Source organism: Penicillium solitum (assembly GCF_028829755.1).
Source record: "Penicillium solitum strain IBT 25940 chromosome Unknown utg000001l_segment0_segment0, whole genome shotgun sequence".
NCBI lineage: Eukaryota > Fungi > Ascomycota > Eurotiomycetes > Eurotiales > Aspergillaceae > Penicillium > Penicillium solitum.
In genome coordinates, this window is record NW_027072121.1 from 7,644,135 (window position 1) to 7,656,373 (window position 12,239).

The window sequence follows — 12,239 nt, forward strand, 5'->3', positions numbered from 1 at the left end:
CTTTGGGACTTTTCAACTAAGAATTTATATCCTCTAGGAGTAATAACCGATGAAGATTGCTTATTTACATCGATCATAGTAGGTAGTTAACTAGTATGGAGTATATAACTATGTAGCACATATTGTAGTTTAGACTTGCATGACCATAATGGAGTGTATCATTGGCTGTGGAAATTCTCCAATGCTTGGCTGCTGCGCATCATCCCGCGCTGATAGGTCTAGTCAATTGACAAGGATGTTTCTGGTTTAAAAAAAATCATTTGTACATTCTAATATACACATACTGAGATATACATAGGTAGTATATTATTATATTTTCAAGAGATTTTCTCTACTTTGTAGGTGCTTGGACCCTTGAAAGCTTGGACATAGCGGGACTAACCAGATTGTGTCATAGCCTCTTATCTCCCGCGCAATTTTCTTTCACTTCAACACACATTTGTCGCAGAACATGGAAAGCATGGAACAAGGCCCTATACCTCTAACAGCCCGGGAGGCTGCATCTGGTCTCCTGGGCTCAGTATCTATGACCTGCTGGTTTTTCCTTTTGGTATGTTTGACAAGCGCGATAAACCAGATTCGCACCTCGAAAGCCAAAGCGGGCACGATTCATATCTAACGATACTGGTATAGGTACCTCAACTCATTGAAAACTACCGCAATGGCAACTCAGAAGCCATATCTCTCCTCTTTGTCTTTGTCTGGTTCATTGGCGATGTCGCAAACCTCGCCGGCGGCCTACTATCCGGGCTCGTGCCTGTGATCGTTGCGATCGCAGTATACTTCTGCATCGCAGACGGTGTGCTGATCGCACAGTGTGTGTACTATAAAGTGCGCAACTCGCGTCCCGAGCCGTTCCATCGCCGACGCTCGTCCACAGAGACCCCAGACCCAACTACCCCATTGCTGGGGCGGCGATTCAGCGACTCCCTCGCGTCTTCCGAGTCGCGACGGCGGTCGTCGGGCTCACTGCGCCGTTATCACGCCAGTAGTCGGCGCGAGAGCGAGGTCGAGGATACTCTGGCCAAGATCGTCGAGGAGAATGATTATGGCCGTAAGGCGTGGGTTAAAAATTTTGTTAGTGTTGTTGGGATTTTCCTCATTGGCATGGCTGGTTGGACCATGGCTTGGCAGACGGGGATGTGGGAGCCGGCGCCGTTGGAGAATAACAATGGTTCTGACGAGGCTGTTGGGGGGCTGGTGCTGGGGTATTTCAGTGCCGTGTGCTACCTAGGGTGAGTATCTTATTTCATTAGGGCTGATGAATTGGTATTGACTTTGATTGCAGAGCGAGATTGCCTCAGATCTACAAAAACTACAGCCAGAAGTCGTGCGAAGGTATTTTCTTACTACATTTCGATGCGGATACGAGGCCGGTGTTGACATTTGTCTAGGATTGTCGCTCTTGTTCTTTATTCTCTCTCTTCTAGGAAACTTGACTTACGGTGCAGGGGTGAGTGATACTCCAAATTGTACTATAAACTGGACGCAAGCTAACAGCGTGGATATAGATTCTTTGTCATTCTACAGAGAAGGAATATTTCCTCACCAATCTCCCATGGTTGATTGGATCGCTGGGAACTATGGTTGAGGATGCAGTCATCTTCTTCCAATTCCGGATCTACGCTGTTGAGGAACCTCGTCTCTCCGCGATCTCTTAAATATTGACAGTTGCTCTTTGATCTAGAGCAATGGCCTCTGTCTATATACCGTCGAACATGAACTTTGCTTTCAAGCTCAAGAGTCTTTGGATGGGAGATGATTTGCATGCGTTTGATGCTGGACATCGGAAAAATTTGGAATAGCATAGCGTTTGTTTTGATAGTGAACTGGTGGCTGAATTCGATATATATGATCGTTACTGTCAATGTAATTATAAATAGTAGGGTGTGTTGCTCAAGATAGCACAGCCTTGGAATGATTAGCAGTGCACCTCACCGATATTATCGATGCAATCATAGATCCAAGGTGTTAATTATTTCAAAAGTCTACAGACGCATGTTGTACTTTGTACCGTCGACGAGGACTCCAGTCTGCTGAGCGATAACCACAAATACCTACCGCGCTCAACGAAATATCACATTGAGATCGATAACATCAATGCGCGAGAGCTCCGACGCCGACGATCAGCCCTACGGCACTACGCCACTTGGCCTACGAACAAGTACCCCACATAAGAATCAGACGGCATTCGTTGTTGGTTCATGGTCGCATGACAGACAGAACACAAGGACCGAGCAAACTAAACTAGCTGGATCCATGTGGAGGGCGAGAAAACGAATCATACATCTACTCGCCAGACCAAAGCAGAACTTTGATCATGGACAAACCAAGAAGTGTGCCAAACGACTTTCTTCAATTCCCCTAAAATCCAGGAAGCAACAATAGTTTCGGAATCGCAGCGGTATCCGATCCAGTCTACCTCGGTCAAATTATGACGCGGAGGTATACCGAGCACCCAGTCTCCATTGAATGTCCGTGTCCGTTTGAATTCTTTTGCTAATTTTCTTTTTTTCTTCCCCGGGTTCTAGGTCGTAGCGGGGGTCGTGGTGTATCGAGTACAATAGAGAATCGTCGAGGGAGCCGCATAGCGGCAATGGGAAAAGAGGTTGAGGGATAGAGAAAAAAGGAAACGAGTTTTCAAATTCGATATGGAGATAAGACGCTTAGTCGAAGAGACCGAAGCCCATGTCCTCATCGGACTCCTCCTTCTCTGTAGTGGGGATTAGTACCGTGTCTCACAAACCAGAGAGGTGTATATCAAAACTTACCCTCCTCCTTCTCCTCAGCCTTGGCCTCAGCGGGGGCGGCAGCGCCGGCACCACCAGCGGGGGCAGCGGCAGCGGGGCCAGCGGAACCGACGTTGGTCAGGAGCTCCTTGATGTCCTTACCCTCGAGGGCCTGTGTTGAAAATCGAATTAGTTATCGAATCTTAAATTGTCGCGCGCGGCCATGTTCGGGTTATTTCGATATTGGCGCGGGTTGTGGAATGGGATCAGGTATTTACCCGGGCGAAGATGGTGGACCAGATGGGCTCAACCTCCTGGACATTGGCGGCAGTGATGAGGGTCTGGATCTTGTCGGCCTGAATGAAGATTAAAGGTCAGCCACCATTTTCGCATAATCGTTGTTTGATCCCAGTGGTTTTGTAGCAGCTTGTTGTGTTTCTCCCAAGGCTCAATTTCACACAGTAAATAAAGCTTCAAGTGCGATCTTCAAGCCTCCACTATCCCACCAATTTCAAGGAATTTTGGATACGTACGGAGACCTCAATACCGTCATCGGCCAGGATGAGGGCGGCGTAAGAGCAGGCGAGCTCGGCGGTAGACATGTCGACGGGTGGTGTTGACCGGACTGGGTGTCTTGAAGAGAGTTGGGGATGGGAAAGAAGAAGAGAGGAGAACGCCAATGATAGACACCCGAACAGGGCAAACGCGCCGTGTGTGGGAAAAAGCCCTCGCTTAGGGCTTGGACTAATTGGGTTTAGCCTCTTCCCCTCCTCGTGACTTGCCGCTAACCATAAACGGAGCTGGACCAGATGACATAATGATAGAGATGACATAATCCCCCAGTAAACCGCGGCGGGGCCCGTGCGATTTGGTCGTATCTGCAGGATCTCCCTATCAATCGATCCATTCATTAATTGACATCACATCCCGGTGGGGTTCAAACGTACGATCAGTTGTACTAGTCTTTACCTTCAAAGAAACCTATCTCTTTTATTCAACCTGTTCTCAACCTTACTTTTTCCAACGTGCTTACTTATCGCATTCTCTAACCATGGAGTCCCCCGCCATGCCGGTCCCGCTGGATCCGCGGGAGCAGCCCATCCTTGAAAACCTGCTCCGAACCCGCGACGCGCTGCTCCTAATCAAACGGGACAAGTCCTCATATGTAAAGTCCCGCGATGTCCTACCACTTTATGAGGAAGTGATCGCAGAAGTTGAGAAGCTCAATTCGGTTCGTAAAGAGCAAGATCGCCGTTTGGTACACAATCGCTGTGAGTTCAGTAGATCGTGCGCTCGACTTGGAGGTGACTGACGCTCGATGATAGTGGATTATATCTTGGATGATTGTTTCCAGTTGATTTCCCTGCTGTTTTTGACAGTTGGGAAGAACAACGAAGCTCCCGCAGTGTGAGTGATAATGTCTTTACCCCGCCATCTTATGACCGTGACTGACATTTTGCTAGATACTCCTTGGCGACTACTATCCAGGTATTTACCCCTGGGATCTCTTGCAGCTCTATTTGTTAGCTCTGCGCTCTAGACACTAACGACTTTGCAGCGCTTACTCGATCACCTTGAAGAGGCTGGATTCTACAGCTCGAAGGATTTGAACTCGATCACCAAGACACTAGAGTCTACACGGGAAACTCTTGAGCGTGGCCGAAACACATACTCACCGGCTCTTCTCACACTATTGGAAAGCCGCCTGGAACAATGTGAACAGTCACTGGCGAAGTTGCAGAAGGGTCTTGCCGTATTGGCCCCTCCCTTGGCGCAGGCACACGAGACACTGGTTTCAATTTTGCGGTCAACATCAGCTGTGAACACTCGGTCAAAGGTATGGCATCGAATAATTGTATGATCTATCTGACCAGTACTAACTGATGGTTGATTTGTTAGTTCTCGGCTTCGGAAGTAAACGCTCTTCGAGAACAACTGAAGAAAATTGAAAATACATCAAAGGACGGCAACTTCGTGGATGAGGAGGGAAATGTTCTCGCAGGGCAGGACGACCTCAAGTCTTTGATTCACAGGTGTTGGCGATGGACTGAAATTGTGCTCGAACGGTATGTTCTCGCCTGCCAACGGGATGATCGGACATCGACTGATTCAAATACAGAGAGGGCAAAATTGATGAACGGTTCCGAGAACAATACGAACGATTGTTGGAAATCCGCAACCAATTGGATCGTTTGTCTGTAACACAAGCTTGGTCTCTGCGCGAAACCGACCTTTTCGTATACCAGCGAAAGCTTGACCGAATTGATGAGGCACGGGTTAATGGAAATTTCGTCGATGCTGAGGGCCAACCAGCGGATCTGCACGCGCAGCGAGTAAGCATCTTTTTTGGGGCATTCTTTGGTGGATTTGGCTAACATATGATTAGACGCTCCTCTACCTTATTCGTCGCAGTTATGCATACATCTATGCGCTTTTGATTTCATCGGAACCTGTATCTGAAGCTCTACTCCCAGTCTATAACCAACTTCAAACTCTCCGCCGGTGCTTGATTGAAGTCAAAGAGTCTGGAGGCGTTGCAAATTCGCGCGAACTGTACCCATACAGCATGAAGGTATGTAACTGTCCACACTGCTTGTGTATCAAAGCTGACTGAAACAGCTTAACTCGATTGATAACATGCGAGTTGATGGGAAATTCTATGTGGGTCCGGATATCCCAGAGGGCCAGGGCAGTGTCAATAACCTACTAGCTGAATGCTACGATTTGGTTTGGGAACTCCGTGCCGCAGTGGTTGATGAGGCAGATGAGTCTTAAGACAACAGGTTTCTTAGACCGATGCCTTTTTTTTTCTCTACTCATTTGTTTTATTTCCACCGATGTTTGTGAATTTGCGCCGATGTTGATGAAGAATTGGCCATGGAATGTCTTTGGCATACAGTGGTCTGTGATTGTATGATCAGAGCCTCACCTTGTTTTCTCTTCTTTTTCTTTATGTGACGATAGGCGTTATGGTATGGCATTGGCATTTGTCTTGGGGACGAGGGCACTTCGGTGTCCTCTGGTGGTTTTACTCTGAGTTTAATGAAATTTCCCTGTTAACGAATGATTTGAGGAGATCTTTGTTTCTTGTCTCTTGTTTCAAGTGACATTCAACTAAGAAAACATTTGATAGAGCTAATCTTGGGCAGTCGGTTATTCTAACTATACCTTCAATCTTTGCGAAGAGAAGACAAAGCAATGACTACCCAGAGAACATCAAATATCAGGCACCGAGTCCCCGGCTTGCTTGAACAGCCGATTAGCAACATTATTCCATTAAGCACCCACGCACATGACTCAAGTTGACCAAGCAATATTTCCAGCACGAGCAAAATTCCTGATATGGTGTGATATTCATTCCATCCCATTCAAATAGAAGACATATCCCTTGAGCAATCGCCCAGCGTGGCGAGTACGGGATGTGAAGTGAACTTCATCCACGTCTTTCATCTCCAGATTTTCACCGTCAATATTGTGAGCCTCGAGGCAGCAACTGCATGCTGTGGTACAGTGGCCCCGATCACGGACCCCATCTATATTGACAGTCATTCGTGGCCTCTCGCAACATCCACATCTGCGTCCACAACATCCCCCTCGATTTGCACAGTCTTCACGAAGCAGACCCGAGAGATACCAATCCGCGTGTTTTCTCTGCCTTTTTATTGCTCGGTTCGCCGACATGCTCCATATCCCGTCTAACTTGGCCCATTGTTCCCTATGACTCTCCCAGTAACTTGAGTTGAGGGATTGGATTTGCTTTTCACAGGCCTCGAACTTAGATAAATCCCAGAGTGACATATACTGTCTTTGATGTGTATGTAGGGCTTTGGCCTTTTGCTCAAGCCATATCCTGCGCTGGACAATCCATCGCAGGGTGATATCCAGCTTAATCAGTTCTTTACACCAGTCTCGGTTCCCTGATGCGTTGAGTAAATGGTAGCGGTATACTACCCTTTGAGCAAGCTCGTCGCAGTTCGCATTTTCAAGCCGAGCCTCAAGGTTTAGAGTTCTTGTTGTTTTGTCCTCATCATCAATAAAGACTATATCTGGAGCATCTTGAATGAGCTTTCGTTTTTCATCGATACTCATATCTGACAAGAGTGATCCCAACAGGTCCTCGGGAGTCTCAGCGTGTTCCACTTGCTTTGCGTATTTCTTCATCATATTCTGTGTACTCTCTTCGTATGCTGGTGGTGTTTGTCGGGATTGCATTTTGCTTGACGAGGGTTCGATGGGCCTGTCATTATCGGACTTTACGGATTTGGATAGCTTCATATTGGGGTCGCTGTTGCTATTGCCCATGGTAGAGAATTGACCTGTAGTAGAGATGAAGCTGAGTAGAATGTAACAGAATAAGCCAAGCTTAAACCATTGACGGCCAGTTACGTATTTTTAGGTTTATTTAACTAGGGCTCTTGCCCTCTTTGGATATATGATGTATGAACCTTGGAAAGCAAAGGATGAATAACCATTTAGAACATACTGAACATACTTAGCAGTTGTATCCTAGCAAAGCTAATGAATCCAGATTTTTTCACACAGACAAAGCAATTTATGCCCGATATCAAGCAAAACCCCCTAGTCCTATTGCTATCTGTATTCGTTTAAAAATAAAAAACATAACCCTTGAGTAGACGCAAGGTATGGGGGTCTGGGATATATTGAGTGTTGGTAGTATCAAAGTGAAGATCTTGTAGGTCTGTGATCTCATCTCCAATATCATTACCATCGAGGCCGTGGGCATTTAGACAACAAGAGCATGCTGAAGTGCAGTGGCCTCGGTTAGGCATCCCGTCTGTTTCAAGCCCATCAATCGTTCGTGGTCTCTCGCAACACCTGCATGTCCGCCCACAGCAACCTCCTTGTCTCGCACAATCTTCGCTTAGTTCCCTAGAGAGATACCAGTCGATCTTTGTTCTTTGGAATGCAAATGCTCGTGCTGCACATCGACTGTCAATACCGTCTTCTGCGATCCATAGTTTCCTATGGGCTCTCCAGTACTGTTGGTTCAGCTTTTTGAGGTGCTGTCTAAAGGCTGTAAGCCTTGTCGTTCGAAGGTGTTGATGAACCCAGATCATTCGTTGGACAATCCAGCGTATCTCAATATCAGCCTCAATTAGTGTCTTGCACCACACTCTGTCCTTTGAGGTATGTCGGGTGTTGTAATAATAGCACACCGATTGAGCAAGCCTATGCGAGCCTTGAAGCCGAAGTGCATTTTCAAGCAATATAGCCTCTTTCTCTTCAGTGATAGCTGGGATTTGATCTGCGTCTTCCATCGCTTTGCATTTGTCGTCAACGCCTAGTTCATTGTCTGACAAGATAGATAGCACGCTCTTGCCATTTCGCGCATTCTCAAGTTGACTGATGAACCTTGCTATTGTCGCAGCCCTGGAAGCTTGCGTGATCTCTTCATAACTTGGGGGGTCTTTTGAAGAATGCATTTTGCTCAGCCGAGAGTCGGTAGCCATGTTCTCTTATTGATATAAAGCTGAAGCCGAGGAAGGAAGTAAATCGTCGATATTTGAGAACATCATCATTTTGTAACAGCTCCGTATCTGAAAAGGTCGTCGGCCAAAAAGTCAATATTTCTAACGATTCCAACGGTACACGGTAACCTTCGAAAACTACCGTTTTGGGTTGCGGCTCCTGGAGCACACCTGTACTTCCGACTATTGGGCTGACTCTTGATAGATCGATGGATGTTCTTAAATACACTCCTTATATCAGACTATTTATGGTCTACTTCTTGTATTCGGATGCTCTTGTTCTAATCTTCAAGTCCTTAATCCAAAGCACGAAGAGCAAGAACAAAGTGGTGTCTCATCTTAACATCTCATTCGAAGCACTTCAGCTGAACAATATTTGCGGTTATAAATAGCTTCAAGCGTTAAAGAAAGCCCCTTTGTGGGCATGGGCATCTTGAAGGGCATAACAAATCATCTAGCGGAAGAAAACGTCCAGACCTGGCTGACTTTACCTGATGTAATTGCTCGCTTGAGGAGTTGACATTAAAATTGATAGACAGCGACAATTAAACAACCAATCTTCAAGTTCAACTAGAATAACAGTAATAAATAGCAACATCTAAGGTCCCAGAGAGGGTTGAATGGTGACAGATCACGGGCTTTGAAATTATTGACGCGATCCAACCAAATAACAATCACCCAGCAGAAGACCCAGTCGGAAATTTCGCAACTCGTAGTCCTGCGACTACTTCATTTCAGGCCATAGAAATCAAAAGCACAACCCACCAGTAGCTGTCAGCTATGATATCCCATCAAAGAAGGCTTTGTATACTCAAAACAAAGCTCTTGCAAGTCTGGTATGTCTCCATTGACCCCGACATCCAAATCTTCAATCCCATGGGCCTTCAGGCAGCAACTGCAGGCTGTAGTACAATGACCTCGGGTATTGATAGTATCATCGTACCCATCTACCGTCCGTGGTCTTCTACAGCAGCCACAACTCCGTCCGCAACAGCCGCCTCGTCCTGCACAATCATTGCACAGCAAGACAGAGAGATACCAGCCCGGACACGCTCTTTGTCCATGGTATGCTGTGAGGAACGACCAGCTCGGTATAGAGCCCTCTCTGGCCCACTTCTTCCTGGAAAGAGCCCAATGCCTTTTATTGAGGTCCTTGAGCTGTTCTTTGCAAATCTCCAGTTGTGACGCATGTTTGGCTTCATCCTCGGAAGATAGAGTGGCTCTGATGAGATTTGCAAGGCCTGAACCCTCTGTTGAATGAAGGCCCTTCGTTGAGAGATCCAACGTCCTTCGATATCAATTTCAATCAATTCCTTGATCCGGCTTTCTGATCCCTTCGGTTGCACCCTATACCAAAAGAAACACCAGTATAGAAATATGGCAAGTTTGTCGTAGCCTGCATTTTCAAGCTGAGCTCCAACCTTCTTGGCACTTTCTATGTGATTAGCGGTGCCAGAATATACACACCTCGGAGCGTGTCCAAGCAGAGTCCTTGTCTGCAATATCCAATTCGGTTGAAAGTAGGTGGACAAGAAAGGTCTTCAGGCTTCTTGGCCTCTTTTATTTCCTTCTCCAATTTACCCATCACATTTTTCTTGGAGGCCTTTGGAATTTCTTCGTAAGTCGGAAGTTTCTCGGAGGCTTGCATTTCGCTTGTCTGAGTCTGGATGACTGTGCCCCTATCCGCAGTCCGCTTGACTGTGTCCTTTTTGGTAGACTTCAAAAGTTGGAAAAGGTTGACCTTGGTACTCATGATGAGCAGTAGGAAGCCGGGAAATGCCAAAACTAGTGGAAGGGTGGGTATAATCAAGATGAAAATTTGGAATAGGGAGTGAAGGAGTGTACCTAGGTGTATGTATTCCATCCGTCATATGTCGAAAACAAGGTTTTAGCCCTAAATAGGTCGACTAAAAGATAACTATGTCATCTGGTATGACGATATACAAGTTCCGCAAAGACATGCATAGTATATTACTCACACACATCTCGCACCTGGGTATGACCGTCTAGATGGATGTTCCTCTGATACGTATCCTAACACCATTCTACAAATCAGTGTTCAGGAGGGCCCTCTGGTCCCGGAGTTCATCTAGTAGTGATTCTGCCATGGTATCTCCTAACGACATAGATAACCCCCAAGACTGTAAATACACATGCAACCCCACTCAATAGTATTTCAACTTGCGCATGATCCGCAATATAATTCAACACCTGCCCGTCCGCCCCGTGCCAAGACCGCCCAGCGGCATGCCCTATCACCGCTCCGCCATACTTTTCGTCTATCAGCCCTACGTTGTCCCGTAGCGTACCATATATCCAAGCGTATTTTCTGAACGCTGCGGTCAGCATTATCGGCCCCGTAGACCAAAAGACCTCTAGGTATGGCAGAACTATCCGTCGCGACACTAGCCCCCGCCGCTTGGCCTCGTAGAGCACCCACTGTAGGAGCGGAGATCCACGCTCGGCCATAAAGAAGTGATTGCTTAGGCCGAGTGTGCCTGCTGTAGGGGAGAATATAGCTTGCAAGCCGAGCTGTTTGAGGCATTGTATCCCCTCGGCTGACCTAGGGTAAACATCTAGGTCTGCGTAGATGCCACCTTCAGTATGTACGACAAGCAGTCTGGCGATGTCGGCTCGTTGGATGTTGTGAGGATATCCTATATATGTCGGCAGCAACCAGGCGTATTTGGTCTTGATGAGTTCGAGAATGTCGTCATCAGCCCAGAGCTTGACGGTGTAATTTTGGGGCTCGAGCATAGTCTTCCATGACTCGTGGGATGCTTTCATTTCCGTAGAATATTCTTGGATGTTGGTTGTTTTCCATATTTGGTGGACAATGTTGGGTATTTTGGAGTCGATTATAGGGTGAAAGGTATAGAGAGGTTCGAGGGCATCAAAAGTGCATCTGTTGACTATCCGTATAGACTCGGACAACTGCCCGGGGAGGACAAAATTTTCGGCGTAGCTGAGCTGATGGATAATGAAGACGACAAGAGATAAAGCCACGGTAACGAGGAACTTTCTCATTCGATTTCCCGAGAAGCCTACCATCGTAGCTTATTGTGGGAAATGATCCTGACGATGACGGCTCATTCATAAATCACAGATGAACTCCCGAAGGACCGCTGAGACATTGGACCTAGGGTTCAACTCAGACACCTTGAGCTGAACATTGGGTTTATAGACGAGCTCATCAGACCCTATTTCTGATAGTGTTGATCCTGCCAGGAGACTAGGCAAGAGTTGTGTTTCATTTTGCGTTTGAATTTGACACTAAATGTCCCCATCTGAGCTATTTTTCTCAGTTTCTCCTTATTGTGCGCTGTACTCCGCTCTGTATAGCTTTGTTATAGGGGGACTGTACATGCTGCACCTATGTGTTGCTGCCTACCCAATGGGGAAAAGAACATATCATTGAATTTTATCTCGACCCTGTCAGATAGTCTTATTCCGAAATGTTACAAATTTAGGATATGCAAAGAATTCCTCCAGTCATGACCGAGGTTCTTTCTCGTTTAGCGGTTCCTTGCTCAGGTAAACAACCTTTGGCTGTCAACGACTACTTGCTTCACGGATCTATCTCATGCGTGTCGATTAATACGCCGCGAAGGGTAATTAATGGGACATCTCTTTCGTGACACATAGAACAATATACAAGCTCCATAGTCTCCACGACCAAGACTGCCTACTTTGTACTTTGTATATGCTAGCTGTCTTGGCAGATGTCGAGGCTCCCATATAATCTTAGATGGTGGGTCATATCCTCTGGTCCCTGTAGATCATTCCTGTAGTGGTCTTTGATAGATTATCATCGCAATGATACTCCATAAAGGAATAAGTTGTTGCCTACAACATATATCGTAATTTACCGAGAATTCTCCAGCCTGTTTGAGTATACTCCGTACTCCATAGTTGATTATGATCAGGATGATAGTTTGCCGGCTTGAAACATCTTACTCCGTAGTAGATCCAGAGATCGACACCTGGTAAAAATCATGACCATCATCTCGGCGGGCTTCCG

General features: G+C 46.5%; 7 protein-coding genes across 7 annotated transcripts; 2 read left to right on the forward strand and 5 right to left on the reverse strand.

Moving 5' to 3' along the window:
• Nucleotides 1-451: 451 nt before the first annotated feature.
• Nucleotides 452-1,661, forward strand: N7455_002925 (PQ-loop repeat-containing protein; the record flags this gene model as incomplete). The annotated part of the gene is made up of 5 exons (XM_040955282.2): nucleotides 452-550; nucleotides 634-1,235; nucleotides 1,289-1,338; nucleotides 1,395-1,453; nucleotides 1,512-1,661. 5 exons carry the CDS (start codon nucleotides 452-454, stop codon nucleotides 1,659-1,661), a joined length of 960 nt encoding a protein of 319 aa, XP_040814397.1.
• A 493-nt stretch (nucleotides 1,662-2,154) lies between these two features.
• Nucleotides 2,155-3,640, reverse strand: rpp1 (ribosomal protein P1; the record flags this gene model as incomplete). Its single annotated transcript, XM_040955154.2, has 4 exons — nucleotides 2,155-2,713; nucleotides 2,772-2,901; nucleotides 3,008-3,085; nucleotides 3,263-3,640. 4 exons carry the CDS (start codon nucleotides 3,638-3,640, stop codon nucleotides 2,667-2,669), a joined length of 633 nt encoding a protein of 210 aa, XP_040814518.2. The 3' UTR covers nucleotides 2,155-2,666.
• A 140-nt stretch (nucleotides 3,641-3,780) lies between these two features.
• N7455_002927 (uncharacterized protein) lies at nucleotides 3,781-5,504 on the forward strand (the record flags this gene model as incomplete). Its single annotated transcript, XM_040955157.2, has 8 exons — nucleotides 3,781-4,000; nucleotides 4,055-4,136; nucleotides 4,193-4,217; nucleotides 4,288-4,566; nucleotides 4,629-4,795; nucleotides 4,849-5,062; nucleotides 5,116-5,301; nucleotides 5,349-5,504. 8 exons carry the CDS (start codon nucleotides 3,781-3,783, stop codon nucleotides 5,502-5,504), a joined length of 1,329 nt encoding a protein of 442 aa, XP_040814271.1.
• A 579-nt stretch (nucleotides 5,505-6,083) lies between these two features.
• On the reverse strand, nucleotides 6,084-7,031 carry N7455_002928 (uncharacterized protein; the record flags this gene model as incomplete). Its single annotated transcript, XM_040955173.2, has 1 exon — nucleotides 6,084-7,031. The coding sequence occupies one exon, from the start codon at nucleotides 7,029-7,031 to the stop codon at nucleotides 6,084-6,086; it is 948 nt and encodes a 315-aa protein (XP_040814487.2).
• Nucleotides 7,032-7,473: 442 nt separating this feature from the next.
• Nucleotides 7,474-8,200, reverse strand: N7455_002929 (uncharacterized protein; the record flags this gene model as incomplete). Its single annotated transcript, XM_040955055.2, has 2 exons — nucleotides 7,474-7,610; nucleotides 7,690-8,200. 2 exons carry the CDS (start codon nucleotides 8,198-8,200, stop codon nucleotides 7,474-7,476), a joined length of 648 nt encoding a protein of 215 aa, XP_040814382.2.
• Nucleotides 8,201-8,992: 792 nt separating this feature from the next.
• N7455_002930 (uncharacterized protein) lies at nucleotides 8,993-9,971 on the reverse strand (the record flags this gene model as incomplete). Its single annotated transcript, XM_065604380.1, has 3 exons — nucleotides 8,993-9,113; nucleotides 9,170-9,653; nucleotides 9,686-9,971. 3 exons carry the CDS (start codon nucleotides 9,969-9,971, stop codon nucleotides 8,993-8,995), a joined length of 891 nt encoding a protein of 296 aa, XP_065462871.1.
• A 332-nt stretch (nucleotides 9,972-10,303) lies between these two features.
• N7455_002931 (glycosyltransferase family 32 protein) lies at nucleotides 10,304-11,005 on the reverse strand (the record flags this gene model as incomplete). The annotated part of the gene is made up of 1 exon (XM_065604381.1): nucleotides 10,304-11,005. The coding sequence occupies one exon, from the start codon at nucleotides 11,003-11,005 to the stop codon at nucleotides 10,304-10,306; it is 702 nt and encodes a 233-aa protein (XP_065462872.1).
• Nucleotides 11,006-12,239: the final 1,234 nt, after the last annotated feature.